The 27,866-nt window shown below is 38.1% G+C and overlaps 1 protein-coding gene across 3 annotated transcripts; it reads right to left on the reverse strand.

The window, feature by feature from the left end:
- Nucleotides 1-1,813: 1,813 nt before the first annotated feature.
- CERK1 (chitin elicitor receptor kinase 1) lies at nt 1,814-27,866 on the reverse strand. Of its 3 annotated transcripts, XM_088850009.1 has the most exons (11): nt 26,645-27,866; nt 25,707-25,740; nt 25,260-25,421; nt 20,263-20,465; nt 15,169-15,258; nt 12,390-12,483; nt 12,103-12,257; nt 11,943-12,034; nt 2,519-2,657; nt 2,328-2,426; nt 1,814-2,232 (listed from the first exon to the last, which is right to left on the reverse strand). In XM_088850009.1, exons 3-11 carry the CDS (start codon nt 25,369-25,371, stop codon nt 2,068-2,070), a joined length of 1,149 nt encoding a protein of 382 aa, XP_088706135.1. In that variant the 5' UTR covers nt 25,372-25,421; nt 25,707-25,740; nt 26,645-27,866; the 3' UTR covers nt 1,814-2,067. The 3 variants fall into 3 exon arrangements, with proteins under 3 accessions (XP_088706135.1, XP_088706132.1, XP_088706134.1); XM_088850006.1 differs by lacking the exon at nt 25,707-25,740; XM_088850008.1 differs by lacking the exons at nt 1,814-2,232; nt 2,328-2,426; nt 2,519-2,657; nt 25,707-25,740 and adding an exon at nt 2,975-2,996.

Here is a 27,866-nt window from a genome sequence, read left to right on the forward strand (position 1 = left end):
TTATTCACATATTCTTTGTGAAATCAAAGCATTTGGCGATGGTATCTATTAACAAGGAAACTTTCGAATGCCATATTTCCGAAGATTGTGAGAAACACATATCAAAGAGATAGCATCAAAAGAGAACTGAGAAACCAATAAAAAACCTCGAATTTCAATATCTCGAATTTACTAAAAAACTTCGATTACTAACCAACTGATATGGTAGTAGACATTAGCCACCCAAACTGAAAAAACTTCGACTACTAACCAACTAATATGGTAGTAGACATTAGCCACCCAAACTGAAAAAACTTCGACTACTTACTAAAGCCACTCAAGCTGAAGCATTAGATTTACAGGTCTCTGAAGTCACAGTAGCCATACGAAGAAATGGGGAAATAGAGGAAAAAACAGAAAATAGGCAAAAACGTGCACAAAAGAAAATGCAAAAAAATGGGCAGAAAAAGCACAAGAAAAAATTCATTTCTATTGACCCATTCAATTCAATGAAAACCCCCCATAAACACCATCAACGATATTGAAATCCTGCCTTTGAGATATTTTTCATTCTATCTACACAAAATGCAGAAAATGGAAAAAAAAATAACCAAACAAAAAAACGTTTGCAGTGCTATGATACAAATAACCAGTAGAAAATAAATAAAAAATAAAAAATAAACAATAAAAAAATTTGAAGCACATTTATAAAGGAATAAGCAAACATAACAAGAGAAAAAAAAAAGATTTGGGGTATATCATCGTAATAAACGATACACTGATTTTTGAGGTTTAAATCTCTTAAGCTACAACTCTCTTATGATTGTGATTCTATTTCTTCTTCAACATTCTAGGGTTTGCAAAGGGAAGTTGTTGGTTGAAGAAGATAGAGAAGTTGGTTCAAGAAAATAGGGAAGTTGTTGGTTGAAGAAGATGGGGCTGCTGCATTTTTCTTCAACCCTCTATGGTTTGAAAAGCCTATATGGTTTACAAGGGAAGCTCCTGAGAAGACTATAATTTGCAAGGGAAACTGCTGATTGAAGAAGACGAGGCTGCTGTGTTTTTTTTCGACCCTCTAGGATTTGCAAAGGGAATCCACAATGGTGAGTGGCTTTTCTTTCTTCTTAAGTAGTTTATTAGGAGAAGCACAACATTTTTAGGGAACAAAAATCAATAGAACCTGCCGCACACCCTTCACCTGAAGGGCAACTTTCCTCAGGTGAATAGTGTTTTGGGGAAAATAGTATGTTTCGACTTTCCCCACATTTAACGTTAACTGCACTTCCGGTTCCGGTGTAATAGAGTACTTTCACCCTTTTACATGGTTATCAAAAGCCATTGTTATAAATGATAACTTAGGTGACATGTACAGACATTATGTCAGCTGTGTATCTAAACATGTATATGTGTCACAGTACCGCCACTGTTCTGAATGATAACTTAGCTGACATGTACAGACATTATGTCAGCCGAGTATCTAGAGGTGTATATGTGTCACAGTACCAGAGAAATATGGAGGGTAGGGGTAACACTAACTAAAATCCTACTGCTGCTCAGCAAAAAAGACTTCCATAGCTACAGTTTTGGCAAGACAAAAAACGCTCGAACTCATTTGGAGAGCACAGATGAATAATGCTCCACAAAGTCACAATTTGGTATAAGATTTACTGCTAGATTCTACCAAATTCATTGACCAATGTTATGGATTTTAGAAAAATTGAAATGCCATTTATTTGCTATGTACAAAAATGTAATCATGCCAGATGCATCTGTTATTGTTTATATTATTTGCTCAGGAAGTATAATGATTACTCAAGCTTGCCCTGCATCTATATATGACAACGGAAGCAGTACTTTTCACAGCACTAAAATAATATCTTGTACAACCGCTTCAAGCACACCGCTAGCATGCCAGATGCATGCTTTTCTGGCCACTATCTAGTTACATGATATTTTCACTGCTCATACAACAAGTGAGCTCCAACCATGCTGGACTCGTAACCAACAACACTCATCTCTTTTTGTTACAAGCATTTACAGTCAGATCAAAAGCTTCCTCATCACCATGTTAGAAAATAAGATCACATCCTATCTGCCTGACATGAGATTCACCAAGGCCTGATTTTCATATAAGGAGCCAACATCCCAGTCCTCAGTTGATGATGAGAGTGTCATCAAAGCAACCACTATTGACCTCATACTCGGTCTGAGCTGGGGGTTCTCTTGTGTGCAAGCCTTTGCAAGCTGGGCCATCTGCAAAAATAAAATCAAGGTCACCCGTCATACTTTTTAGTGGTCTTGCCTTCTAAACTTGAGAAAAGTTTTTGGATTGAATCTTCTGTTAGAACCTTATAAACTGGATCAAGAGGGTAATTATCCCCAAGTCTCGGGTCTACAAGTTCGTAGAGTTTCTCCCTTGCATCAGGTTCATTCAAAATGCTCTCAAACTGCAAACATCAAGAGAGAAAAGTAATTCTCAACTGCATTTTATCGTAGGATTTTAATGGTGGAGAAATAAACAGGGGCAAGGGAAACAAACCAGGGCAACAAGTCCTTTCGATTCAGTAACAGAACCACCTGTCTTTACAACTGCTTCCTTGGCTGAAATAAGTTCATATAGAACAACTCCAAAGGCATAGACATCCACCTTAGGAGAAACATCGCCAAACTGAGCATATCTGCAAATTTTCATCCATCCCATACTCCGTAAGGCCAAAAATTTGAAATGATGCTATCAAGCAATTCACTATTATTTGATCAGAAAGAAAATATCGATGGAAAGTATCGAGGTTAAGCAAAGAGAGAGAGAGATCTCAGTTCGAACATAAAGCATGTCATACAAAAATATTCATAAACTAACAAGCATTTAAGTAATAAAATGATATCAAAACTAATTCTATCATCAAGAAAAAGACCAAACTATCATGTGCAAGTCTTTTATTCTGATAAGAAATAGTAAGTGGCTTACCTCATCAATAATTTTCCCCTTAAACTGAAAAGTAACAACTTTTCTTTAACTGTATATAGAAGGGAAATGTTGAATCAGCATATGCATTTAAGGTCCGAGGAAAATGTAGAAGGCGAGAGCCCTCTTACGCGTGCAAGTCATTAATCAAACAAAACAAATTAGTTGTACGTGCACATTAAATAAAGGTAAGGCATATTCACTTAGTTAATACACCAATTACAGATGCAACCCATAGCACAACTGATTCAGGTTTTCCAATTTCAATTCATTTGAGTGTGAAACGATTTTCCACACAGCAATTTCACTTCCACAACTTGATGTTCAAGCAGGTCCTTGAGTAACCCAGCAGATAGCTCGATAGTGTACTCCAGGGAAGGGAGGTATCACCCTCTTAACTTGGTAGGAGAGACCTTATTGGCTGTTAGGTACAAGGTATCAAAATCTAGCTGGGGGTTCAAGTGAAGCCCACAAGGTGTTGAAATGCTAAAGATCACTACAAATTCAAGATATTCAAAGGATGTCAAGGAAGCTAACATAGCTTGTAGCACAGACTCTGGGTGAATACGATCCTATCAGTGGACGTAAATTAAGTTCTGAAGCAAAAAGTATCAGTGAGCTGATTTGGTTATATAACCTTACCTAACCATACCCTTAGACGATCTTTCAAGATGAGAGGTTACAGCACCGTCTGGTGCACCGCATGTTATATAACCATCTACACTCTGAGATATACTTCAAGGATTAGCTCAAGTCGGAAATATGAAAGCCTTTTGAAGAATGCTGATAATTGGAAATGACAAGGTAAGTATTAGGAAATTGTCCCTAAATAACTACATTTCCCAATGGGGACCCTGCTGGCTCAAAGAGCGTGTTCCTTAGGAACGTAATAACTCGTCATGGAATTGAATGTGAATACAATGTGGACCACAGATGAAGGAAGGTTGGTTGGGGTGCAATCCACCCTCTGAGTCCCAGAGAAAGAGTCAGAGAACAGCTCTATCCCCCATCAAGGGAACTTAATCCCTACATATAAGCATCACAATCCCTATGGAAAGGAGGACTGGAAGCATGAAATGGTGAAGAAACTCTGCAGAGATAGAGAGAGAGAGAGAGAGAGTGGAAGGCAGAGGGAAACGCGTATGAGATAGAGGTGGTGTTTTGGTGAGAGTTTTAACATTTGAATGAGTGTACTAGAGAGAGAGAGAGAAAGAGAGAGAGAGAGAGAGAGAGAGAGAGAGAGAGGAGGGTGTAATGATCTTCAATCAGGAGAGGAAGCAGAAGTTATTGTAAGGTTAGGTAAAGATTGAATGTGTTGCCAGCGTTGTTTTGTGCAATGTGTGTCAGAATCTAATGTCTAAAAATGTTACAAAGAAAAAGAGGCCAGAAATGGCTTGATGCCTCCACACTCTAGCCATGGGATCTGCAAAAAAGGGGTTTTACCAAAAATAAGCCTTGCGTTCAAATATGAGATACAAAGCCATAGGCTTAACAACTTCGGATAAAGTTAACACTTTACTACTAACAATCCTAATGAAGAAAGAAAAAAAGAAAAAAGAAAAACTTGAATCGATTTAGATAATCAGGAATTAGATGAAAAATAACAAATCTCAATACTTGTTGAGAATACCGACTGCAACGAGTGTACTTACTTGAGAACACCAGATAGGAACCAACCTAGTGCAATACGGCCATGGAGATGCCCATTGCACTGTTTTTCGGCAGACTAAATAATTGAGAAGTGAATTGTTTGGCAGATACAAGAGCCACACCCAGGAACCCTATCGAATGAACCCAAACTACAGAGTGTTTGATGATGCCTCAGCATGCTTTATGAGATCCAAGTATGGGAAATTTCAAACAATTAAATGTGTTAAAAGCCCTTTTATCTTAGTTTTAGGACCCAAGTGTCTTTTCATATCTGGTATAAGAAGTTATGCTCTTTCATATTTTTTTAATAATATAAGCAGTTTAAGAGGTGCGTGAGGGGTTAGTTTTGAACCTCATGTCACCCTATTCTCTCCCACACGCCTTTCATATCTCTCTCTTCTCTCTTCTCTCTTCTCTCTTCTCTCTTCTCTCTTCTCTTTTTCTCTTTTCTCTTTTTTCTCTCTAGATTCTCTGAAAGGGTATCAGAGCACATCTGATCTTTCAGCTTCCCCTTTCTCTTAACCCTAAAATTTCATATTCCCCTTTCTGTTCATCTTCCCATTTCTCTAAACCCAAAACTTTCATCTTCCCCTTTTTGTTCATCTTCCCCTTTCTCTAAACCCCAGACTCTCATCTTCCCCTTTCTCTAAACCCTAAACTTTCATTTCCCTTTTCTGTTCATCTTCCCCTTTCCTTAAACCCTAAACTTTCATCTTCCCCTTTCCTTTCAACAAAAAGAAAAAAGAAGACGAAAAAAAAGAAAGGAAAAAAAAATGTAAACCCAAACCCCATTGATGTTGGTCTTGTCAAGAGGCCCCTTAGGATTGTTCGATCTAAAACCCTAGGTTTGTTTCTAAGGGTTGCGTGTGCAGAATGTCATGCGGATCTTCTGTTAGTGTGGCAATGCTGCTGTGTGTGTGTTTTCCCTTTCGAGATCAAGATCTACAGAGAGGTTGTGACCTAGTTTCAATGATAGCAACATTGTGATGCTCAGATGTGTTTAACATGGTGTTGCCCTAATTCATTCAAGTGTGAGAACATGACCAGATCTGAATGATAAGCATCTCTCTCCTCTTTATGTGGTTTCCAACATTGTACTAGGCTTGTATAAGTGACTGAAATTTACAATCCTGATTGTACTCTTTCCCTTTATTTTATATAAATAGGGATAAGGAAATTAAACCTGGAATCCTTGGTCTTCCTGAAGTCTAATTATATTGTATGGGCTGAATCTGTAAATGTATCCCTTGGTGCAAGGGGGAAACGGAAATACTTGACTGAGGACAAGCCTAGTAAATTTCATAGTCCATATGAAGAATGGTCATATCTGTGTAGTGGTCATATGTGCATATTGTTCATATTATGCACCATGACACGACATGTTATAATCTATGTGCGCATACTATTCACAAAGTAGCCCCATGTACTTGTACATACAGTGTATCAGAGAATATACAGAGAAAGAGAAAAGGAAGAGAAGAAGAAGAGAGAAGAGAGAAGAGAAAAATATGAAAAACATGAGAGGAAAGAAAAAGATGTGAGGTTCAACCCACCCTCATGCACCTCTTAGCGTTATATTTTATTAAAATTTATAATATGGACAAAACTGCTATCATACAACTATAATTAGGACACTTAGGTCCAAAATTTAGAGAACAAAGGATGTTTAACACTCCTCAAGAAGAAGCATAAATGTCGCCCATGCGCAGCTTCGAACAAATTGTTTGGAACATGTTATGACCACGGCCTTTAGTGAAAATGTCTGCTAGCTGATCCTTAGATTTCACATATAAAGTAGACACCTGCATACAAAAAACTCTCTTGGATAAAATAACAGTCTACTTCAATATGCTTGGTCCTTTCATGAAACACTGGTTTACTGGCTATATAGGTGCTAGCTTTGTTATCGCAATAAATCTTCATACGTTCATAACAGCATAGCCCATCTCCTGCATCAGTGTTTTCAGCTACATCAATTTAGATAGAGTGTGTACCATTGCTAGATATTCAGCCTTGGCACTAGATGATGCCGCAACATTTTGCTTCTTACTTCTCCATGTTACCAAGTTTCTACCAATGAATGTGCAATAACATGTGGTAGACCGCTTGTCAGATGGTGGTCCTGCCCAATCAAAATCTGAGTAATCTTCAATAGCCAAATGATTATTTGGCTTGTAAATCAGATCTCGACCTAGAGCTCCCTTCAGATACCTTAAAATTCTACAAACATCATCCCAGTGAGGAATCCTCCGATCATGCATAAATCGACTCACAACACTTACTGCAAAAGCAATATCATGCCTGGTTAAGGTTAGATAAATCAGCTTGTCAACCAGCCCTCTGTACATTCCTGGATCCTCAAACAACTTCCCTTCATCAGCCAATAATTTCACATTTGAATCCAGTGGAGTATCCACTGGTCTAGCACCCAACATTCCAGTTTCTTTCAACAAATCGATCATATTTTATTTGAAACAAACTAATGCCATACTTTGATCTGGCTACTTCATTTCCTAGAAAATACCGTCGCTGGCCCAAATCTTTAATCTAAACATATTGTTTTAGATGTCTCTTCAAATGACTGGTTCCTTGTTGCTCATTGCCTATAACAACAATACCATCAACATAAACAACTAAAAATATTATTCTGAAGTCTTGTTTCCATATAAATACAGAATGAATTGCATGACTGCACCGAAATCCATATGCTATAACAATTTCATTGAACTTTTCAAACCATGCCCTTGGAGACTGTTTCAGGCCATAAATGGCTTTCTTCAACTTACACAATTTATCAGACTCTCCATGTACACCTCTTCTTGTAAATCACCATGGACGAAAGTATTTTTAACATCAAGTTGCCACAACAGCCATCCTTTGTTGGCGGCCACAAATGTAACCACTCGAACTAAATTAAGTTTAGCAACAGGAGCGAATGTTTCATTAGTAGTCAATGCCAAATATTTGTGTATATCCCTTGGCTACCAATCTGGCCTTTAATCTTTCTACAGTGTTGTCCGGTGGATATTTCACTGCATAAACCCATCAACACCCAGCAATCCTTTTCCAGCTGGTAACCCGTTTGGTTCCCTTGTACCATTTGAATGAAGGGCATCCATCGCCTCTTCCATTGCTCTCTTCCACCCAAGATGAGAACGTTCCTCCTAGAAGGTCTTAGGAACATAAACAGATGAAAGGGCTAAAGCAAAATTTTGATATGATAGAGACAAATTTGTGGAGGTAATAAAATATGCAGTTGGATAATGAGTACAAGATCTATTACCTTTACGAATGGCAAAAGATAATCATTATCACAAGAAGGACGTGGAGCAGCAGACGAAGATGATGATTGAAAGGCCGGTTGAGTTGGTGGGGGATATCCAACCTGAATTTTTCTTCTGGTGTAAACCTTTATGGGCTGCTCTTGAACAGGAATAGAAAGAGGAACATGGAAACTCTCTTTTGAAAAGTATGGAGTATTTTCAAAAAAGGTAACATCAGCACAAACAAATTTCTTATGTAAACCAAGATGATAACTGACCTTTTTGGAAATATGAATACCTGAAAAAGATACACGTGACACCCGGGGATCTAGCTTATCATTACCAATACATAACATAGGAACAGAGCAAACACACCCAAAAACTCGAGGAGGAACAATGAACAGTAGAGTATAAGGAATGAGAACCCAGTGAGGTGCTTTTCAATTTAAGACTGAAGAAGGCATACGATTAATTAAATAGCATGCGGTCAATAAGGCATCTCCCCAATAAACCTTTTGAACATGCATATTAATAAGCAGAGAACAAGCTACTTCAAGTAAGTATTGATTTTTTCTTTCAGCAACTCCATTCTATTGAGGACTACGCACACAAGAAGTTTGGTGCAAATTTCCATGTTCAGTAAAATAATTATGGAATTCTTTAGAAATATACTCTTTAGGAATATCAGAACACAAAATACACACATTCTTATTGAATTGAGTATGGATCTCCTTGTAAAACAATTTAAAAATGAAGAAAATCAAAGATCTTTCTTTTATTATATATAGGAAAATTGTTTCATGAGTCAGCAAGCGCAAAAGCCCGTTGACTTGCAAACGTCCAACCTAAAGATGGACGTTATCTAAAGTGTATTGTCCATAAATAAGATGTGGACGATGCATAAAAATATTGAAAAAATTATATTTTTAATTTTAGAAGTTTATTTTTCTTTTCATATTTATGATCATCTTGGCCTAGATGAGGAATCTACAAAAAAAAAACTGGAAAAAAAATCATCTAGAATGAATTTTAGTGGGGGGCTGCAAACCTACATATGAGTCGGCCGACTCATTGAAACCCCATTCTTAAATATAACCATGTCATTCATGTATAAACATCCATGGAAGTTACAAAACACTTATGACCATACAAACTTTGTACTCTAGTTGGACCCCATATACCATAATGAACCATAGTAAATGGAACGTCTCCGTATGTCGACTTTAGGACAAAATGACACCCTATGATGTTTTCCCAACTGACAAGTTTCACACTCTAAAGCAAACACAGACTCTAAAGAAGGGACGAACAACTTCAAGTTCAGGCCACAATTGAACAAATCGAGCAAGTTCAAATTGACTCAACATGAAACCTATTAGTCTTGAGAGAAGGATGACCCAGTTAACAATGCCATAAGTAAGGAGAATCAGTAGAGTGATGAGCATCAGCAATGAGGTTATGATGCAAGTAGTACAAGCCGCCTGACTGATACCAACCACCAATCGTCCACTTTGTCTTTATATCCTGAAAGGTCATCGAAGCCTTTTCCCAACTAATTGGGGTCATATCTTTTCTCACTACTTCCAACCATGTCCTTTTGAACCTACCCCTTGTCCTTTTTGAGCCTTCCACTTGAACTAACTTGTACCTCCTAATAGATATTGTACTGGGTCTGCGCTACACATGACCAGCCCACCTAAGTCTATTTTCTCTCATCTTATTGCCTATTGGTTCCACACCTAAATTCTCCCGAATGTATTCATTTGTAATTCCATCCCTTCTTGTCATGCCACTCATCCATCTCAACATCCTTATCTCAGCTACACTCATTCTATGGGTATGTTGTTCCTTGACTGCCTAACATTCTGCCCAATAAAACAAAGCTGGTCTCATTTGAAAACTAAAGGGAAACTTTAGGACGTATAATAAAGACGACGGAGAAAGGGAAGTAGTAGGCATAATCAATGATCAAAAAAGTCATCCGCCTGACTGCCAAGGCGGCATTTTGGAAAAAACACCTAAGCGTCCTTAAGGCAGACACTATTAGGCGGCGGCCTAAGTCGTTGTCTTGCTTCCCTTCCCTTAACTTTCTCTCTCTCTTCTCCCTCTTCTTCTTTTCTCTCTGTTCTCTCTTTTCTTATCTCTTCTTTCTGTCTCTCCTTTCGCTCTCTTTCATTCTTCTCACACTCTCTCTCTTCTCGACCCCTCTCTCCCTCTTCTCATCTTTTCTCCTCTCTTTCCCTCTCCTCTTTCTTAGCTCTTCTCTCTCTCCTTGCTTCCCTCTCTCCATTTTGGGTTCTCATCTCTCTCCCTCTTCCCTCTCTTTGATTCTTCCTCCACTCATTGTCTGCCCTCTCACCTCCCTTTTTTCCTCTCTCTTAAGAATACCATGAGTCCTTTGTTGAGAAGACGCTGTGACGTTGTTGGATTAACACGGACTATGCAACACCATCCCCTTTTTTTTCCTTTGTAAAATATACTCACCTAACGACAAGTCAAGGTCTCATGACCCGCTTGTCTAGACATCTCACGTGTGTGTGGTTGTAGAAACTCAAAAAACAGTCAAGGGAGTCGACGCCGAACCGGCCTCAGGCCTAGGGGGCTGTCCATCGTGATTTAAGAGGGCACCCATGCGAGCAGCCCCAGCGCGTCACCGACCCAAGGTGAGGTAAAGTCCCGCCTCACACCATAATTCCTCTCTCATTAGTTGGTACCCTACCCGCTTCCAGCACGCGTACTGCCCACGCGCTCTGTGGTTCCCGAGAGAGCAGTCTTCGGTCCTGGGCTCTCACAAACCGGGGTATCTGTTAGTCGGGTCTTCCCGACCCGAATTATGGTAGTTTTAGGATTAAAAAAAAGGAAGAAAAGGGACGATCACGATTTCTCTCGCTGTTTCTTTTTTTGCTAATTAAGGGAAGGGCTAAAAAAAAGAAGATGAAAGGAAAGGAGAAGATGAAAGGAAAGGAAAAGATAAAGAAATCAAGAAAGAAAAGATTCTATAAAAGTAAATGATCAACTCTGATAACATGTCAAAGAATATAGAGAGAAAAGAGAAAAAGAAAGAGAAGAAGAAGAGAAGAGAGATATGAGAAATATGAGAGGAAAGAGAAAGCCATGAGGTTCAACCCACCCTCATGAACCTCTCAGCCTTATATTTTATTAAAATCTATGATATGGACAAAATTACTTATACAAATATAATTAGGACACTTAGGTCCAAAACTTACATAACAAAGGATTTTAACACGATGAAGCAATATGAGTGCATATATTAAGTATGCTAGGGACTAGAATGGAATTTTGGGATTTATTCAAAAAATCAACCATATCTCCTCAACCATAGGTCGGATTGAGGTACTCCTTGGACTGTTGGAAAGATTTTGAGATTTCCTATTGTTTGGGGACGAGGTTTTTGGTCAGTTAGGTTCTAAAATTCTTGCTCAAAAGTTGGGTGTCTATAGTAGTCAATAGATTTAAATTTGGTAAGCAAACAATCACAAATCTTTTGTTCTCCTTCAAATGATGAAATATACTAAGTCAAATAGACACAAACAAACCAACAATATGATAATATAGAATCACAAGATAAGAAAAATCAGCAAAACCTTTAGAGCTTTATGAAATTTTATAATTTTCAAATTTTATTTGTCAAACAGACCCAAACAGCACAGTGAAGAATTTAAAACATCCTAAAATCTAGTTATCTAACAATTACAATCAAAGGTAACCAATCCATAAACAAAAGTGAAAAGGCTGATAAATGCAAATCATACAAATGTCTAAAGAGTACATAGGATGTATGTCTACGCATTTCTCCATACTTAACAGGTATAAGTAGACAGGCATGGTATGAATGCAAAAAAATCTGCAGGAGCACAAATGCCTTAAAAACATCCCTAGGATAGAAGTCTCTGCTTTTATCCATAGTGAACAGGCATAAAGGCAGTGTGTCTGCATGCAAAAATCCCACGGAAGCACAAGTTCATACCCCTCCCACTAGAGGTTGACAACTAAGTGGTAAGCAATCATAACCCATTAAATAATTCAAGAGAAACCTATCAAAAATAGAGTACTTTGTATCTTACTCAGGAGGCATATATCCAAAGGTGCCCACAAGGCGTGTTGGAAGTGAGGAACTTCCAACTTCAGTTAGTTTCGTTAATCCAAAATCAGCAACCTGCAAGGGAGATAACATTATGACAACATCAAGGAATCAAAGAGATCTTATTTCAGTCTTATAAATACCTTCCCACGAAAGTTTTTGTCAATTAATATGTTGGCTGATTTGATATCTCGATGGATATATACAGGTACAGTGTGTTCGTGAATATATTCGAGACCTCTTGCTGAGTCTAGTGCAATTTGCAATCTGGCTGACCATGGCAGTGGCTCTCTTCCGTCTGCAAATGAAGTCCAGTAATAACAACAAAGACAATTACAACAGCTTATAGTTACAAAATCACTGTTTTGAACTTACAATGAGTGTTGGATTAAGAAAATTGACCAGTCGACCTGTTCGGAGAAGTCCTCACCTGATCCCCGTAGATGTTGACTTATATTTCCATTTTCAATGAACTCATAAACAAGAAAAAGACAAGTCTCAGTGCAGAATCCTATCAAGCGAACCTACATCAGGTTGTTAAGAAAACAATTAGGTGATTTTGATAAAACCAAGATATCCGCTAGGGCAAGAAAATCATAGGCAATACAGAAGTTTCATTGACATGTCTAAGATAAAGAGACGAATCAGAAACCATGCATGTTGTAACCAGTGTTGCATAGACAAGCCTACTTTTGCTGTGTCGTGTGTCGGCACATGTTGAAAAGATAAAGAGGCCAATTAAAACCTATACATCTCATAGTACGTGTTGTGAGTGTATAGAAACCAATTTTGTTAACTTGGACTACAATGTAGACAAAATACAAGCCAATATACCTTTAAATTTTCAAATACACTTGAGGATACAACTTGCAAAAACAAATTATAGCAAGGTCATTGTAACTACAGTGAGCTATTGACTTCTAAAAACACTCAAAAGAGAGGATACAACTCAATAAAGGTCCCTTACACATGAACAAAACAAGCCACAAAAAGAGATCATAAAACTATAGTGTGTATTTGAAAATTCAGCACTACTCAAACTTACGAAAAACATTATACATCAATGAACTTATAAAAACTCATCACAACATGAACTCCATTACATCAACATACATATGCTCAAGTGTGCAATGCATCATGACCATGGGAAGCCAATCAGAACTCCCTGGTGCCTGGTTTACGACCTTGGGTTTTAGCTATGTGCCATTGGATGACATGAGATGGCATACCTCAAAATCGGGCCAATTCATTATCTGACAAGTGGGAAGTCAAGCATCTACTGATACACGCTTACAACATGGCAGGATTTGCAAAGATCTAAAGATCAAATCAAATGAGAAAATCGTGGCAGAAAACCGGGCTCTTAAAACACAACCGGTTCAATTGAGTTCACAGGTTCACAAAATTTTGGTAAAGTCTCCTCTTATAAAACCAACAATTCAAGGGGTCAAAAAGAAGATCTAAGTGACTGATATGATCATGAAAATCTCAGAGAAATATTAACCAAAATTACTCTAAAATTCAAGCAAAAAAGTTCATGGAAACTAAGTCAAAATATGCATGGATGAAGCCCTTAACTATATGGGTCAAGATAGACTAATGAGTTGTAATTCTTTCATTTTTCAGTGATATTTGAGTCTTTGTAAGTTAAAATTTGTGGCTGTAACAGTGAGTAAGAGTTATGGAATCTTGCGCATGAAATTGTTGCTTGTAAAATTTTAAGTTGAGTATCAAGTTCAAGTGTTATACAGAGAGCTTCCTAGACACTATCACTTTCAATAAGATGCTGGAGTTCAAGGCCTTGAAAGGCCACAACTCCAACAGATTCAACACCAAAGTGATAGCCTGCTGAAAAATCCAAAGCCTCCTAGCAATTTGGTTCCAAAAGAAGTTTGACAACAAGCTTCAAAATGCTTCTCTCCCCAACAACAATTTGGGTCCCATTGCAAGTAAGAAACATATGGGCAAAAGAAAATCATCATCACACCGTTCAGGGGGTACTAATGGAGACGATATGGAAAATTCGAAATAATGTCCCAAAAACAAAGATAATCCACTAAGGAATGAAAGCATTAAAATCATATCATCATATCATCATCCGAGCCTTATCCCAGCTATTTGATGAAAGCCATAAAATATATAAATTATGGGAAACACAAAATTCCAGTGGACTTGACAGTGAGTGAGATCGAGAAAATGTGATGAGGTCATTGTGTATATAAAGTCATAGAGAGGGACTTGAAGTGAGGTGCATCATAAATGATACATAACACAACGTCTTGCTCCCCATCTATTATATGTTTTCATAAAGTTAAGAAAACAGGCAGTGTACCTACACAAATCCCCGCTAGAATACCAGGCAAAAAACCGGATTATTTTACATGAAAAAAATATTTTGAGATAACTGAATGACATTATTTGCCTGGGATCATAAGAACCAAAGAGGGGAAATGACTAGAATCCCATACATTAGAAAAGATTAAATGAGGGGAAAATACTGAGCAGAAACTACTGGTAGTATCAAAGTGCCCTTAACAATGTTACCATATCACTATCGTAATGTGTATCAAGCTTCTCCCCTCCTTCAAGATGGTAAATGGATATCCATCAAAAACGTTTACGGACTAAGGTTACAATCTACAGTCCAAAATAAGTTTCACTATTATTAGTAGCAACTTTATCGCTGCTGTCAATATAGGATTCTCAGTAAGTCTAGATGCTTATTTTTAACAAACAGAATCTGATTTGTTTGCTCATTATGACACTGAATTTGAAGTTAGATTCTTGTGGATATTTTGTGGCACATTCAAACATTGTCTTTTCATAACAATGAGATTTCCGCGTCAGGAATACAGACCATAGTCCCCGACCTTTTTCCAGTTTAGACAACCAAACTCAACATGAGATCCAAACAAAGATACATTGGCAAAAATAAGTGCACGATGATTGCATATATAAACAATCTGAAAAGAGTCCACAGAGATCCTTCACAGACTAGCACCTATACAATAATCATACTGCAGTTGCCTACACATATACCCTTCTTAAGAAGTAAGGCCTTTCCATTTCACATGTTTTCCATGAAATACAAAAACTGTCTTAGGAAAAACAAATATCCAAATAAGTAAATCTCATTCAACAAGATTAGAAATATAGGTTAAATAGACAATATGAAAAAATAATGCACATGAGTCGGAAGGGCTATTTACCAGGTTCAAGTGATGAACACGGGTCAAAACCTTCAATTCAGCAAGAAACTCTCTAGATGCTTGCATATCCATCTTTTTAATCGCTGCTCTCTGCACATTAGTAACATATCAAGAAATTGCAATTTCTATGGAGGCTGATTCATACATTGAACATCAAGAGAACTATCATTCAATAGAATCCAGACTATAAAGAAGAAAAAGGGAGGCATTGGCCCACCATAAGGATAATTTAGTTTTGAATGGTGATCTAGTCAGTAATGGAACAGTATAAACAATGTAATGGCGTACTTCGCAAAGTCTTTCCAAGACACGAAACAAGTCTGACCTTCAAAAATTACCTCCATGCGGAACTTCCAAATCCTAGAGAGACTATAGGATCTACATTCCATATAGAAAGTGCATCGCTGTGATTATCTAATATATGACTGATGAAGGCTATTCTAGGAGGACCACAAGCATTCACCCACCCACCCACCCACCCACACACACACACCCACACACACACACACACATTCATAAAGTTCTATGCGCAGATTGATCACTCCCACAAAAGGACTGGCTATCGTAACACATTTTTCCATGACTTTTTACATTCAAGGATCTATAATTTTGCATATTCATTATTCATAAAGAAATTCATGGTAATTAACTTAAAAATTTCTGATTTTGTAGAAGAAACAAATGCATGATATTCAGATCGATATCCATAAATATCTAATTCAATAAACATTATCTTCATGTCACATACTGAAATTAGGGTATGCACGTAACTTTTATGTTTTTCTTCATCGATTTTGGTTTAAACATTAAGAAAAATCAGTAAACATTAAGTGAAAATCAGAAAGGATTTCAAAAACACTATATCCAAAGTACAGTGGTGGTGCAACCTTCATAATTTATATCATAAACCAAGGCAAAATGTTTTAATGAAAGATAGAGGGAGAGAAGGCAGCAGCTCAGGTGATCCATGACCAAGTGTGGAGATTACACCTCTTTAATTACTTTTTATGTGTTGAGTGACAGTGGTGCAACCGTTACATGTTATTAGCATTATTATAACTCATCTTGTTTAAGGACATCTGAACAAGCAAGTGGAAGATCACACCTTAATTTTTCAGAGCAAGTAGCATAGGAATTGCTCCAGTTACAATCAGATTGGTCTAGACTCTAGAGAATCCATAACCTAACCCAAGCAACTACTATGTTATTCATCTGTCCCCATCTCGCACAAAGAATCAAATTAATGGCTTGTGTCTCTGATGTATAAGCAACATTTGACATAGGTGACAAAGATCAGACACCTACAATGTTGGGAAACAGTTAAACACTTCAGGTGCAGTTTCCCACATGCCAAGGAGACACGCACCCAAGCATAGAATGGGAAATAGTAAGATGGTGACTATCTTGATTGTATTCATTGTCCAGTAGGCCACAAAAGGAAAGGGAGAAGATACAAGATTTGTAGAATCATACATCAACATGGACAGAGACACTGAACATAATCTTTATTACTTAAGAGAACAGTTGTCTCGCTTTACAGAACCATGAGTGTCAATGAAAGGTCTGCATAGTTCAACAGATCCGCAACTCTTCCACAAGAAACACATTTATCTGTCCTAGTATGGGTTATGACTTCTGATTGCTGAAAGTCCACCCGTCAGTACTCGAATTCTTTCACATTCTTATGTCGAATGAGTTAACCGCAATCACCATTGAGGTCTACAATAGACTGGTCATTGAAACCAATTCAGATAAGCCTTAGAATTGGGTATTTCTGGGAAATTACAGTCTCCATTGAAGATACAACAGAAAATGGGAAATAGCAAAATTGTCAGCAGAGAACCATTTCCATCAAGATTGAAATTACGTCTCTGTAATCTAGCGTCACACTTGTCAATATATTGCATGGTAATCTAACTCAAAACCTGTTGCAATATGAAAGCTGAAATATTGAGGCATCTTGCTTCACAGCTTTAGTACTGGGAACACTTTCAATTCAGATAAGCCTCATAATTGGGTATTTCTGGGAAATTAAGCAGTCTCCATTGAAGATACAACAGAAAATAGGAAATAGGAAATTTTCAGCAGAGAACCATTTCCATCAAGATTGAAATTATGTCTATGTTAATCTAGTGCCACACTAGTCAATATATTGCATGGTAATCTAACTCAAAAACTGTTGTAATATGAAAGCTGAAATATTGAGGCATCTTGCTTCACAGCTTTAGTACTGAGGACATACATCCATTACATTCTTTGACTATCTAAATGAGAAACCACATGACTATCTAAATGAGAAACCACATCAATAAGTAGCAAATTTATTAACTTCACAAAGTGTTGGAAGTATGTCCATTCAAGGCCCTAAATTCTTTCATTTTCATTAGCTCTTTACTTGAGTGGGAGTATAAGAGTGACATGATTCTAGGATCTTGGCACATTGGGACCAAGAGTCACGAAACTCCGATTCGGTCATGAGGAAGATTGGTCTATAGAAGGTACAGAGAGAGTTAAGAGTTACCTCTAAGTCAGGGTAGGTTGTTATGATATGTTTAATATGTGCCTCATAACTATGTGATAGGCCAGGACAATATGATGTTCGTATGAGCTTGATGACTGAAAGTCCTGTATGGGAAGGTTGCCCAGCAGAAGGCATTGGCCTAAATCCCTGACTCTTAGAACCTTCTCGTCGCATGTGCATATATAGTCGCAATTCATGTGAAGCCTACTCTTCCACGAATCCACTGGATAGAGCTATGCACATGTGCCAAGAGAGGAACCCCCGCACTTTGTTTTGTGTGCATGTCCTCTAGGGGGTGCACCTGAAATCCATGTAACCTTGGGGATTTAGAATCACACATCGACTTGACTTTGATAGACTAACATCTTCGGTCCCTGATTTAACATTGTGGGTCATGAGTGTGTTGGGTCATTTCTGAGAAAGTGACTTTGGATTCCGGGTCTAACCAAGTGGAGTACTCCGTTTTGTAATTCATTTCCAAGGATCATAATTTCTCGTGTAAATGTTTTTAATCATTATCAAATGATTTGTTTTGATGAAAAATAATTTAAAATTATTTTTGTGGATTTATGGGAATTTTTGTGGATTTTTTTGAGCAAGAAAAAACCTTTTTTCAAATTTGTTTGAATAAAATGACAATCAAGGGCAGTCCCCCAGGACCCACACGGGACGCTCAAATGGCCAATGGGTGTCCACATGCCAACCCCATGGGGCCCCATGCTCCCCCACGTGGAGATGACGTGGGGGTGATGTCAAGCCCATGGGGGACCCCCTTGTCATTTTATTTAAAGTTGTTTTATTGTTTTACCATGTATTTTAATTTTTCATTAAATGGTGGATTTTGAAAAATTGTTTTTTGGCACATGTTACATGCCTAAAGCAAGTTGATTTGTGCACATGTATGTGACATTCTAGAAGTGGTATAGGGTTTGAAATATTAATTCTAACCCTAAGGGCACATGGTCATTGTGCACATAACCACTTGCCTTATGTGGCATGTTCTTATTGATCCCACATGCTCATGAAAAATGTAGGGAATTTTGAAATCTTCTTTTTGTTGGGATTTTTGTCAAAAGACCATAAGGGCATACCCTCCATCATGGTTTTATTGTTTAATAAAATATCTAGAGCATAGACATTTTGATAACAACGGAAATTGGAGTGAATTAAAGGGAGGATAAGGTTCTTAAATCCATGCCACACATTAAGATGGTTGATGGTGGATGGTGGGCTAGGATCATACCTCTCTTTGTAGCCTTTGGTAGATGACATAGAAGGCCTTGATTCATCATCTAGGAGCATATCATCCCATGTTCTTTGGAAAGGCTATAAATACCCCCCTTGAGATCATTTTTACCCATGAATTTCTCTCACTAAAACCTTCCCTACAAAGTGGCACGTCCCACTCTCTCTCCTCTCTCAAATTTGGCATGCCTAAGCTCTCTCTCTCTCTCTAAACTTCATCTTTAACCTTTGAAAGAGAGCAGACCCCTTTAAGGAGAATTCGAACTCCATTAATGGTGATCGAAGGTTCATAGCTCATTCCATGGATCAACAAGTCAAGTGACCTTCATTAATTGAGTAAGGCTTTTCATTCTCGACCATTTAGATCATTTACTCTCTGTTGTAATTCTGCAATTACAGCAGCATTACAATCTCTTTTGTTGATCATCATTTGATTCTCCTTTTGTTCTCACTTAATCCATGTTCAAATATGCTTCCTCCATGTGTGAATTGAGCTAGTTTTCTTTGAGCATTCCTAATTGAATTTTCGAACCTTTTATTGACTGATTTTTCTGAGTTTTCGAACTCACATCAGTTACTTAGATCACCTCATTACTACCTTAAATTGTCTGATTTTCTAAGCGAGATTATGCCGAATTTCTAAGTGACATTTTGCGAAGAAACTAGATCCGGTTTTGTGTTCTAAAGCCTCGGATCACTCCGTTATTTTTCCACTTGCAAGATCTTTAAATTTCTGCAAAAACCTTCCATGATTGATGTATATATCAGTAGATGCTAGGCTTCCCATTCTTAAATAATGAATTGGCCAGGAATTTGAATGATGTCATCGCATGTCACCCATTGGCACATAGCTAAGCGCCAAACAGGCACCCGAGAGCTCCATATGGCTTCCCATGGTCTTGATACACACTACACTTGAGCAATCACATGTTTATGTAATTGAGATCTTGATTTGATGTATTTTCATGTGCCAATTGATGTATAATTTTGCATTATAAGATTGAGTGTTGTTGAATTTTCAAAATGCACACCAATCATGTGTAGTCTTGTGTTCTATCTTTGTGGATAGACTTGTTGATATATAAGGGACCTAAATAGCATTGTATCCTCTCTTTTAAAGTGTATTTTGAAGCCATTATGTCACTGTGGTAGCAGCAACCTTGCTGTACGCAATACAAGTGTATTGTTGAAATTTCGAAGTTGTATTGATCAGTCTTTGTATACATTGTACTCCCTTGTATGTATTTTCGTTCCTTAGACACTCACACAAAGACTATACATAGTTCATACAAAAGGTACTGAAAATTATAATAGGATGATGTACAGACCTCTCCTCTAAGCTCCGCATAATAAACAGACCCAAAGCCACCTTCACCAATTTTATTAGCCATGCTGAACCCATTTGTAGCTGAAGCAAGCTCCTCATAAGAGAACTCTAACGACTTGTCCACAGTAAGGCCAGTGAGCCCAGGGGGCACCCCACCAACAACTGTAACCGATTCAGTACTTTTATCGTAGGCATTCAATGAACCTGCAGTCACACAAACTTTTGTTACTAAGACATGTTCTAATGTCATAACATCTCACAATCTTGGTACCTAAAGAAACTATTTAAGAATATAAATAATAAAAGATAATTTAATTATTAGAATCAGAAAAATATCAAATAGTACTACTATTTTTCCCATGATAAAATAAGAAAGAGGGTTTACACAAGAATAGCTTGGCTTCAGTTCATCGTAACCATAAGAACTAATTCACCCAAAATAATTGATAACAGTTGGTCAAAGCACACAATCATGCATTAGAATTCCTCAAATCAACAAATGGCAATACTTAATGCATTTGGGCAAGACATGTCCCTCTCACAATTTATGCATGGCATTGGAAGAAATAAATAAGAGGAAACATCAAAAACTAACAAACAAGGACGCCAAACCAACTCAAAAGTTCTATTAACCAGTAAATTTTAACATAATTGTTTAATAGATGTGCATAGAGCCTTCAACCTAACCATTCAGACAACTTCTGGGAAAACAACTAATTTTAGAATGGTTCTCCATAAAGCTTCAAGCTTAATGCTATGCCTTGTGGGTAAAAGGGTGGTGCAGCATGCCTGATGGCTCACTTATTCAGATTCCATGGATAGCCCCTGCCTAATTGATCGACATAGCAAGGGGCTTCAGTTACTCAGTCCAACTATTTGAAGGACATCGCTATGACTTAATGGACCACTTCTATAACTGGTGCACAAGGAAATATTTTAGTAGGACAATTGAAATGCATAAGATACATACCCAAACCATATATACTCATTGCCCACTTATTTCCAAGATAGCCCAAATAAGATAGCCCAAATTATCTCAAACTGCAAGTCATCGACGACCTTGGTTTTGAGAATAACTATCCTAAGAGAAGTCTCTTAAAGAAGTCCGCAATCCACATTCGCCCCATTTTGCTCCTGAAACACTTCCTCACACACCTCAATGGAGGAAATACACTAAGCCTGCTTCCTAACAGATGTAGAAAGATGGGGGATATTTTGATCTCCTTCCAACCATCTAATTCTACACTGTTGATGCCAATGAATCTCCTCTTGCTTTAGCAAAATCTGATAATCTAACAAACTACAAGCCCTATCCACAATTTGCCTTTCAGCAAGCCCTTGGACCTCTTCCTTTTGGTCCAGGACTTGCAACTCCAGCAAAGCAGTCTTCTTCCTATCACCGGATCCATTCCTTCAACATCTCTTTCAAACTCCCTGGTTTATTAGATGATTGAAGAGCAGCCCATCCAACCACATAAGAGGACTCTCACTAAATTCTGACCATGTCTTGAAATTCCCATGCTTCCAACCACAAATTCTTGAACCTGAATGATGCAAGTCCAAAAGACAAGGACCAAGCATCCAGTAAAATGGGAACATGATCAGAGTCTGTTTTAGGGTAGCTACATAAGTATTATAGAAAAGTTTTTGTGCCCCACCCACTTAAAAGTAGAAACTGATCCAATCCAATCTAGACATGGCTGGATTCACCCCAGTGGACCATGTAAAGTGTGCCCCTTGCAAAAGCACATCCACTAAACCCATGGCAACTCACCAAATCTGAAAAGCACCTCACACTAGTTATGATTCTACACCTCGTCCCACCTTTCATGTGAAAACAAATGACATTGAAGCCCTTACTAGGTAACAATGGCTGATCCCACCTTGGCTTACTCCATACAATTCTGCCCAAGACCTCTCTCACCAAAATCATTAGGACCATATACGGACATGAGAACCATACCAATCCATCTATCACACTTGAAATTTTTATAGATAACGACAATTCCCCTTCCTTAGTCAAAACTTGTGAATCCCATAACATCAAGATACCCCAGTGCCCCCCCGAGATAGAACCAAATCCAATCCCACTTTTGATGAACCCTATAACACCCTCACCAACACCCTATCAACAGCCCCAACTTTGGTTCCTACAACATAGCCACCTCTCACCAATGCTTTTGAAAAGGTGTCCTCCCATTCCTCTTTTACTCCTGGTACCTTGAACCCCAGATGTCCCACAATAATATCTTCATGCGAAAAATCTTCCTTAGATGCTCCTACCCATTCATATATCTCCCTCCCAAACCCTCCTCCCCGTTTAGTTCTCTAGTTCCTCAATCTTTTCGCTTCCCACCCTTGCCTCCAGTATTCTCTATGATGTTGTACAATTGCATTCCTACCTCTAAATCAACTTTACCCATGAACTGGGCAAGATCCCCTTAAATATGTTGAAATCTCCTTCTTCATTCTTATAACGGTCTGATATCTCATCATATCGTTTCTCTTCTTCTCCTCATAACAGCCAACAAATCAGAACAAGATGATGACTCACTCAAGTTTTTACACAATGGTCATGCCGCTCAAACTGAAATACCATTAGTATCTCCTCCCAAGGGATAGAGCACAATGATTTAAACCCAGCCACATTATTCTCTCCCCCGCTGCACCCTAGTACTGTATTCATACTTGACTCGAAGTACTCAGTGAGCCTCATTGATTGGGTATGATGAATTATATGCCATCCCTTTATAGACTCTGACTCCCTTCCAAAAGTCTTTCATAAGCTCCCAAAAATATCATTATGTTCTCATCCGCTTTATCTTGTTCATTTTTCTCAATTAAACACCCCCCTTCTCTTCATAAATTTCAAGTTTGCCCCTCACTAGATGGCCTCCCAATCATTACAACTAACCCCATCATTGTCCTCAATTACCTCTGAATCCCTCCGAATAAGTACCTTTTTCTCAATAAAGAACCCTCTCTGTGCTTCATAAATTCCATCAATGCCCCTCACAGCATATGGTATCCCAATATCATTAGAAAGGGGCCTATCATTATCAGGATAACCTCCATGTCCCTCCAAACAATATTTCAAGAACCCAATTCATAATGAGACCGACCAAAAGGCATAATATCCATACTGCCCTTGCCTTTTTCAAAAGAAAACTCTACTTCCATAGTATTCTCAAGACATCAATCCCCCAATTGGAAGACTTGTTCAAACTGGCAACCTCAAGGTACTATTATACTTCTAGTTTATGTTGATTACATTGTCCTTAAAGTGATAACTGAGAGAGTATTGCAAGTCTCAAGTGCTACCTGCATCATAAGGTTGACATCAAGGATTTGACTCCCTCTATTTCTCGGTATTGAGGCAGTTTAACCACGACGAGAGAACTTCATTTCTGAACATAAAAATGTTCCCTATATACTTAAAGAAATTGGGAAGCCGGGATTGAAACCTATTGACTCACACAGTAAGTCGAAGCTCACTTCTAGTACTCCTTTGGAAAATGTAGAACAATATCAGAGACTTGTTGGGAAACTTGTCTATTTAATGATTATTGGACCTGATAACACTCATGATGTGGCTATTGTTAGTCAATTCATACATGTACCCTAATCTACACATATGAATGCTGTCACCAGGATCTTGCGCTATCTCAAGTCATCTCCATGGTTAAGAACTTCTGTTTTCCCGTGGTGCAAGACTTGATTTATTGGGACACTCTAGTGCTGACTAGGAAAGTGTCCTGTTGATAGACATTCTACCACATACATTTCACCTTTATTGGAGGCAATCTGATAACCTAGAGAAGCATGATGTGGCCTGATCTTGTGTAGAGGTTAGTATCATGCAATGGCTTCTACAACTTGTGAGTATTTCTGGTGTAGACAGTAGAGCACTTCTCTCAAATATGGCAATCAATATCATCTCACAAATCCCACTTTGTTGTGATAAGCGAGGCAGCAATACACACTGCATCTAATCCATTTTTCCAAGGCACACCAAACGTATTCAGGTTAATTGTCATGTTCCTCGTGAAAAAGCGATTGGTAAGCTCATATTTACCCCATGTATGAAGACCACAGATCAGCTAGCTGATATCTTCATCGAAACTGCAGGAAAGATTCGTATGCACATGCTTAATTCCAAGTTGGGCATGCTTGACATCGATGCACCAACTTGGGAGGGAGTGTTCAAGATCGTGTTGTTATTGTAGCGCTAAGAGTGTCATTATAGTCCAAGGAGACCCATGCAATTACTGTAAATGAACATGTAATCTATCTCATACATACTATGGGGAAACCCTACTGGACTATGATTTGGTCCATTTTCATTTTCTACAATCTGACTTTCCTCTGCACTATAAAACCCTAGAGTATAAAAAGTGCCTAGGTTTGACATTAAGTCTTTTAATGCTCACCTTTTTAGTTAGCAATAATCGACTAGAACCCCTAACAATTATGAGTATGGAGCACTTAAGACAACAATTTCAGCATCATACGTAGTTAAATGAAAAAACCCCAAAATTTAGTTTTATTACAATCAGGTTTCTATGCAAGTTAAGCTACAAGCAAGAAATACTGATCTAAGTGCTCAACCACTTCACACTCAAATGGCCTTGTTTTGGACAATTATCTGCAGGCATCTGGTGAACCATGGGTTCCTTTTCTTCTAGCAAGTATAGAATGGCGAATAATGTTAGGAGGAAGCCTAACTCTTCAAGCAATAAAGAATGCATCACCCTGACCATGAGAAATGGAGGTCCAGTATTTTGGTTAATGAGATAATGAAGAACTCTAAGATAACAGCTGTAAGTACGGGACAGATTTGCAATGAGTACCCGATACCCTAAAAGCAAGCATCTAATATTGTGAGCAGAAGATGCATGCATAAAAAGCAACAGCCACTGAGTTATGATAACATGCTCTATAAAAATATATTCCAGATAAAAGCCAATCACCATAGGAACACTCAAACCTACAAACTACCTGGATATGGTGAGTCATTAATAGGGGCATCTTCAAATGGTGATGAAAGTAACGACGCCTTTGTTTTCTTTCTCTTGTAAACCATAAAATAGCAAATTACCAAAATTGACATAGCTGCTATTCCTGCAACAACAATTCCAACAACAGCTCCCGCAGGAATTCCTGCTAGAGTTCAGTTGTTAGGGACAGTGAGAAACTCAAAGACATCACAAAGTTACCAGAATGTTGGGTATAAATAATATCTGAGTCATGTTTTATAGACATGCATGTAAATAATGAAAACTATGACTCCAAAGTTGCAAACAGTATCAAGTTCAGGGTTCCATACCTCCATTGCTGCAATAAAAGAAAAAGGTCCAAAGTTAGCCAACTTTAAATAAAGGACCAGACTAATAGAAAGCAACATTTGAATGAACAGCCAAGCATATCTCTCTGCTGAAGCTTTACCTTAATTGCAAGGGGCGATAACTGCCACTTGAATCTGAAATAATTATATCAAATCCATCATGTAAGAGCAGAACTTCAGAATTTCAAGCATAAAGTTCAAAGCAAGACAATTAAATTTTCCCTATGCAATATTTGTGCTCGCACTACATCCCAGGTTCAAATCCCACAGCTAACCCACCCAGAGGAAATAAGGGATTCATGCTACCACACTCAGATGTAGGAACTGTTCATGTCTCATGATATCACTAATAGAAGTAAGTCAGGCAGGAATTTGCACATCATAGAAGTAAGTCAGGGAGCAATTTGCACATCATTACTGGATTCTGTAAAAAGTTATTATAAATTATGTTCTAATGAGGATATGCAATTAACAGGGATGGAAACATCCCTGCCGGGTAACTTGCAATGTCTTGTACTATTATAAAGTGCCAACTCTTTGATGGTTATGGAGGAAGAAGATGATAACCGGTTAGAATCGTCGATATGATGGCAGTATAACTACGGGTGAATGGGCTACAAAACAATACGGTTTTAAAATTCATTTAGCATTACTAACAGAAATTTTCAAGCTGCAAGAAGGTGACTCCTCAGAAAATGGCTAACCTAGCTTCCAATTTGGGGATGTTGTAATATAAAATCAATCAAACAGAGGGAAAATTCAAATCACATAAACTGAATTCTCTTCTACAATTTGGGCCAACCTTAGGCTCATACTATCCAAACCCAAATTCCATAGAAAATAAATGTGGAAACACCGAACCAGCATGTAGGCTTATTGATCTACGGTTATTAAGCTGGTGTTTGTCCACAAAACAAAACATTCAAATGGCTCTACCATGATAATAAAAAGAAAAAAAAATACGCCATGACAAAGTAGATGATATTAAACTCATAAAGTCCCAAAAAATAATACAATAAGAAATCATAAAAAAAAGTACCTTTAAAAGGAATAAATACGAGGTGCCGGCCTGAATTGTAGTTGGCATTGGGATTGTACCGTTGCAACAATGAGGATGAGATGTTAAACGCAGAGGCAAGGCCAGAGAGGTTCTCGCCCTGGCGGAGAGGGTAAGTCAAGAATAGCCCATAATCCCTCGAAATATCAGCATCTCCACAAGAGCAATTCACAGTGACATTGAGGGAGCCATTATCAGGGATCTCAGTTGGAGCGTAAGAGTTCACAGCCTGCAACCAAGTCACATCAGTTAGGTTGGCATAAGTCCTCGCAACCCCGTTGTATGTATCCCCTCGCTTCAATGGATAACGAAAAGTGTGCCCTAAAATCCCATCGTTGCAGTCACAAGTGAAGGTTATGTTGAGCCTTGTATCAAACAGAATGCTGTCTTGACTGGAGGCTTCAGGATTGTATTGCTGGATATCAACAAAGGAGATTCCATCGAAAAGGACGGAAATGTTGCCGAAGATCTGGCCCTGTGTTATGTAGTAAGAACCAAAGGCCAAATCGCAACCAGTCTTGCACTGAGCAACTGTTGTAACCCAACAAAATGAACACAGTAAAGCTAACAGAAGGCCCAATTCACAGAAGCTGTTCATGCCCATTTCCTAGCAAATAATCAAATATCAAAAACAATAGATTGAGACTTCAGGAGAAGCCCTTCACTTTTTGCATCAAAACTTTCCTAATAAAATGGTGGGTTTTGATCTTGGGTCTCTGTTCTTTCCTCTCCTAACATCAAATTCTTCATGAAATGGCCGGTTTTGATCTTGGATCACTGACTTCCCCCTTTCCACGTCAAATCTCTTCACGAAATTCTTGAATTTGATATTTGGCGGCCATAATTTTCTCTTTCCATATCAAATATCTCTATGAAAACTTGGTTGTTTTCTTAGTACTCAATCATTTTTCAGAATCAAATTTCTTCATAAAAACCTGGGTTTTTTATCTTGGGTCACTTTACTTTCCTCTTTCCGCATCAAAATTCCTCACAAAACCCTTGATTACGATTTTGGGTCCCGCTATTTCCCCTCACCCCGCATTAAAACTCTTCACAAAATCCTTGATTTTAATCTTTTATCCCAAAAAAAAAATTCAATTTTGACATTGAGTCCCTTTACTTACCACCACCTGACGCATGAAATTTGTCTATGCAACAATCCCCAGGGTTTTGCTGTGTGTTCTGCGCTGGGGGAGTGGTCCAT

The sequence above is a fragment of the Amborella trichopoda genome, chromosome 10 (genome assembly GCF_054954075.1).
Source record: "Amborella trichopoda isolate Santa Cruz 75 chromosome 10, AtrichopodaSantaCruz75HAP2 v2.0, whole genome shotgun sequence".
NCBI classification, from domain to species: Eukaryota; Viridiplantae; Streptophyta; class Magnoliopsida; order Amborellales; family Amborellaceae; genus Amborella; species Amborella trichopoda.

What these genes read in the sequence shown, in the direction of transcription:
- CERK1 (XM_088850006.1), bottom strand. Translation starts at nt 27,266, where the DNA reads ATGGGCATGAACAGCTTCTGTGAATTGGGCCTTCTGTTAGCTTTACTG. An exon ending in TAATGACTCACCATATCCAG is followed by an intron (nt 20,466 to 25,259) that starts GTAGTTTGTAGG and finishes GTGTGACTGCAG; the next exon opens with GTTCATTGAATGCCTACGAT. An exon ending in TCAACATCTACGGGGATCAG is followed by an intron (nt 12,258 to 12,389) that starts GTGAGGACTTCT and finishes CTTCATTTGCAG; the next exon opens with ACGGAAGAGAGCCACTGCCA.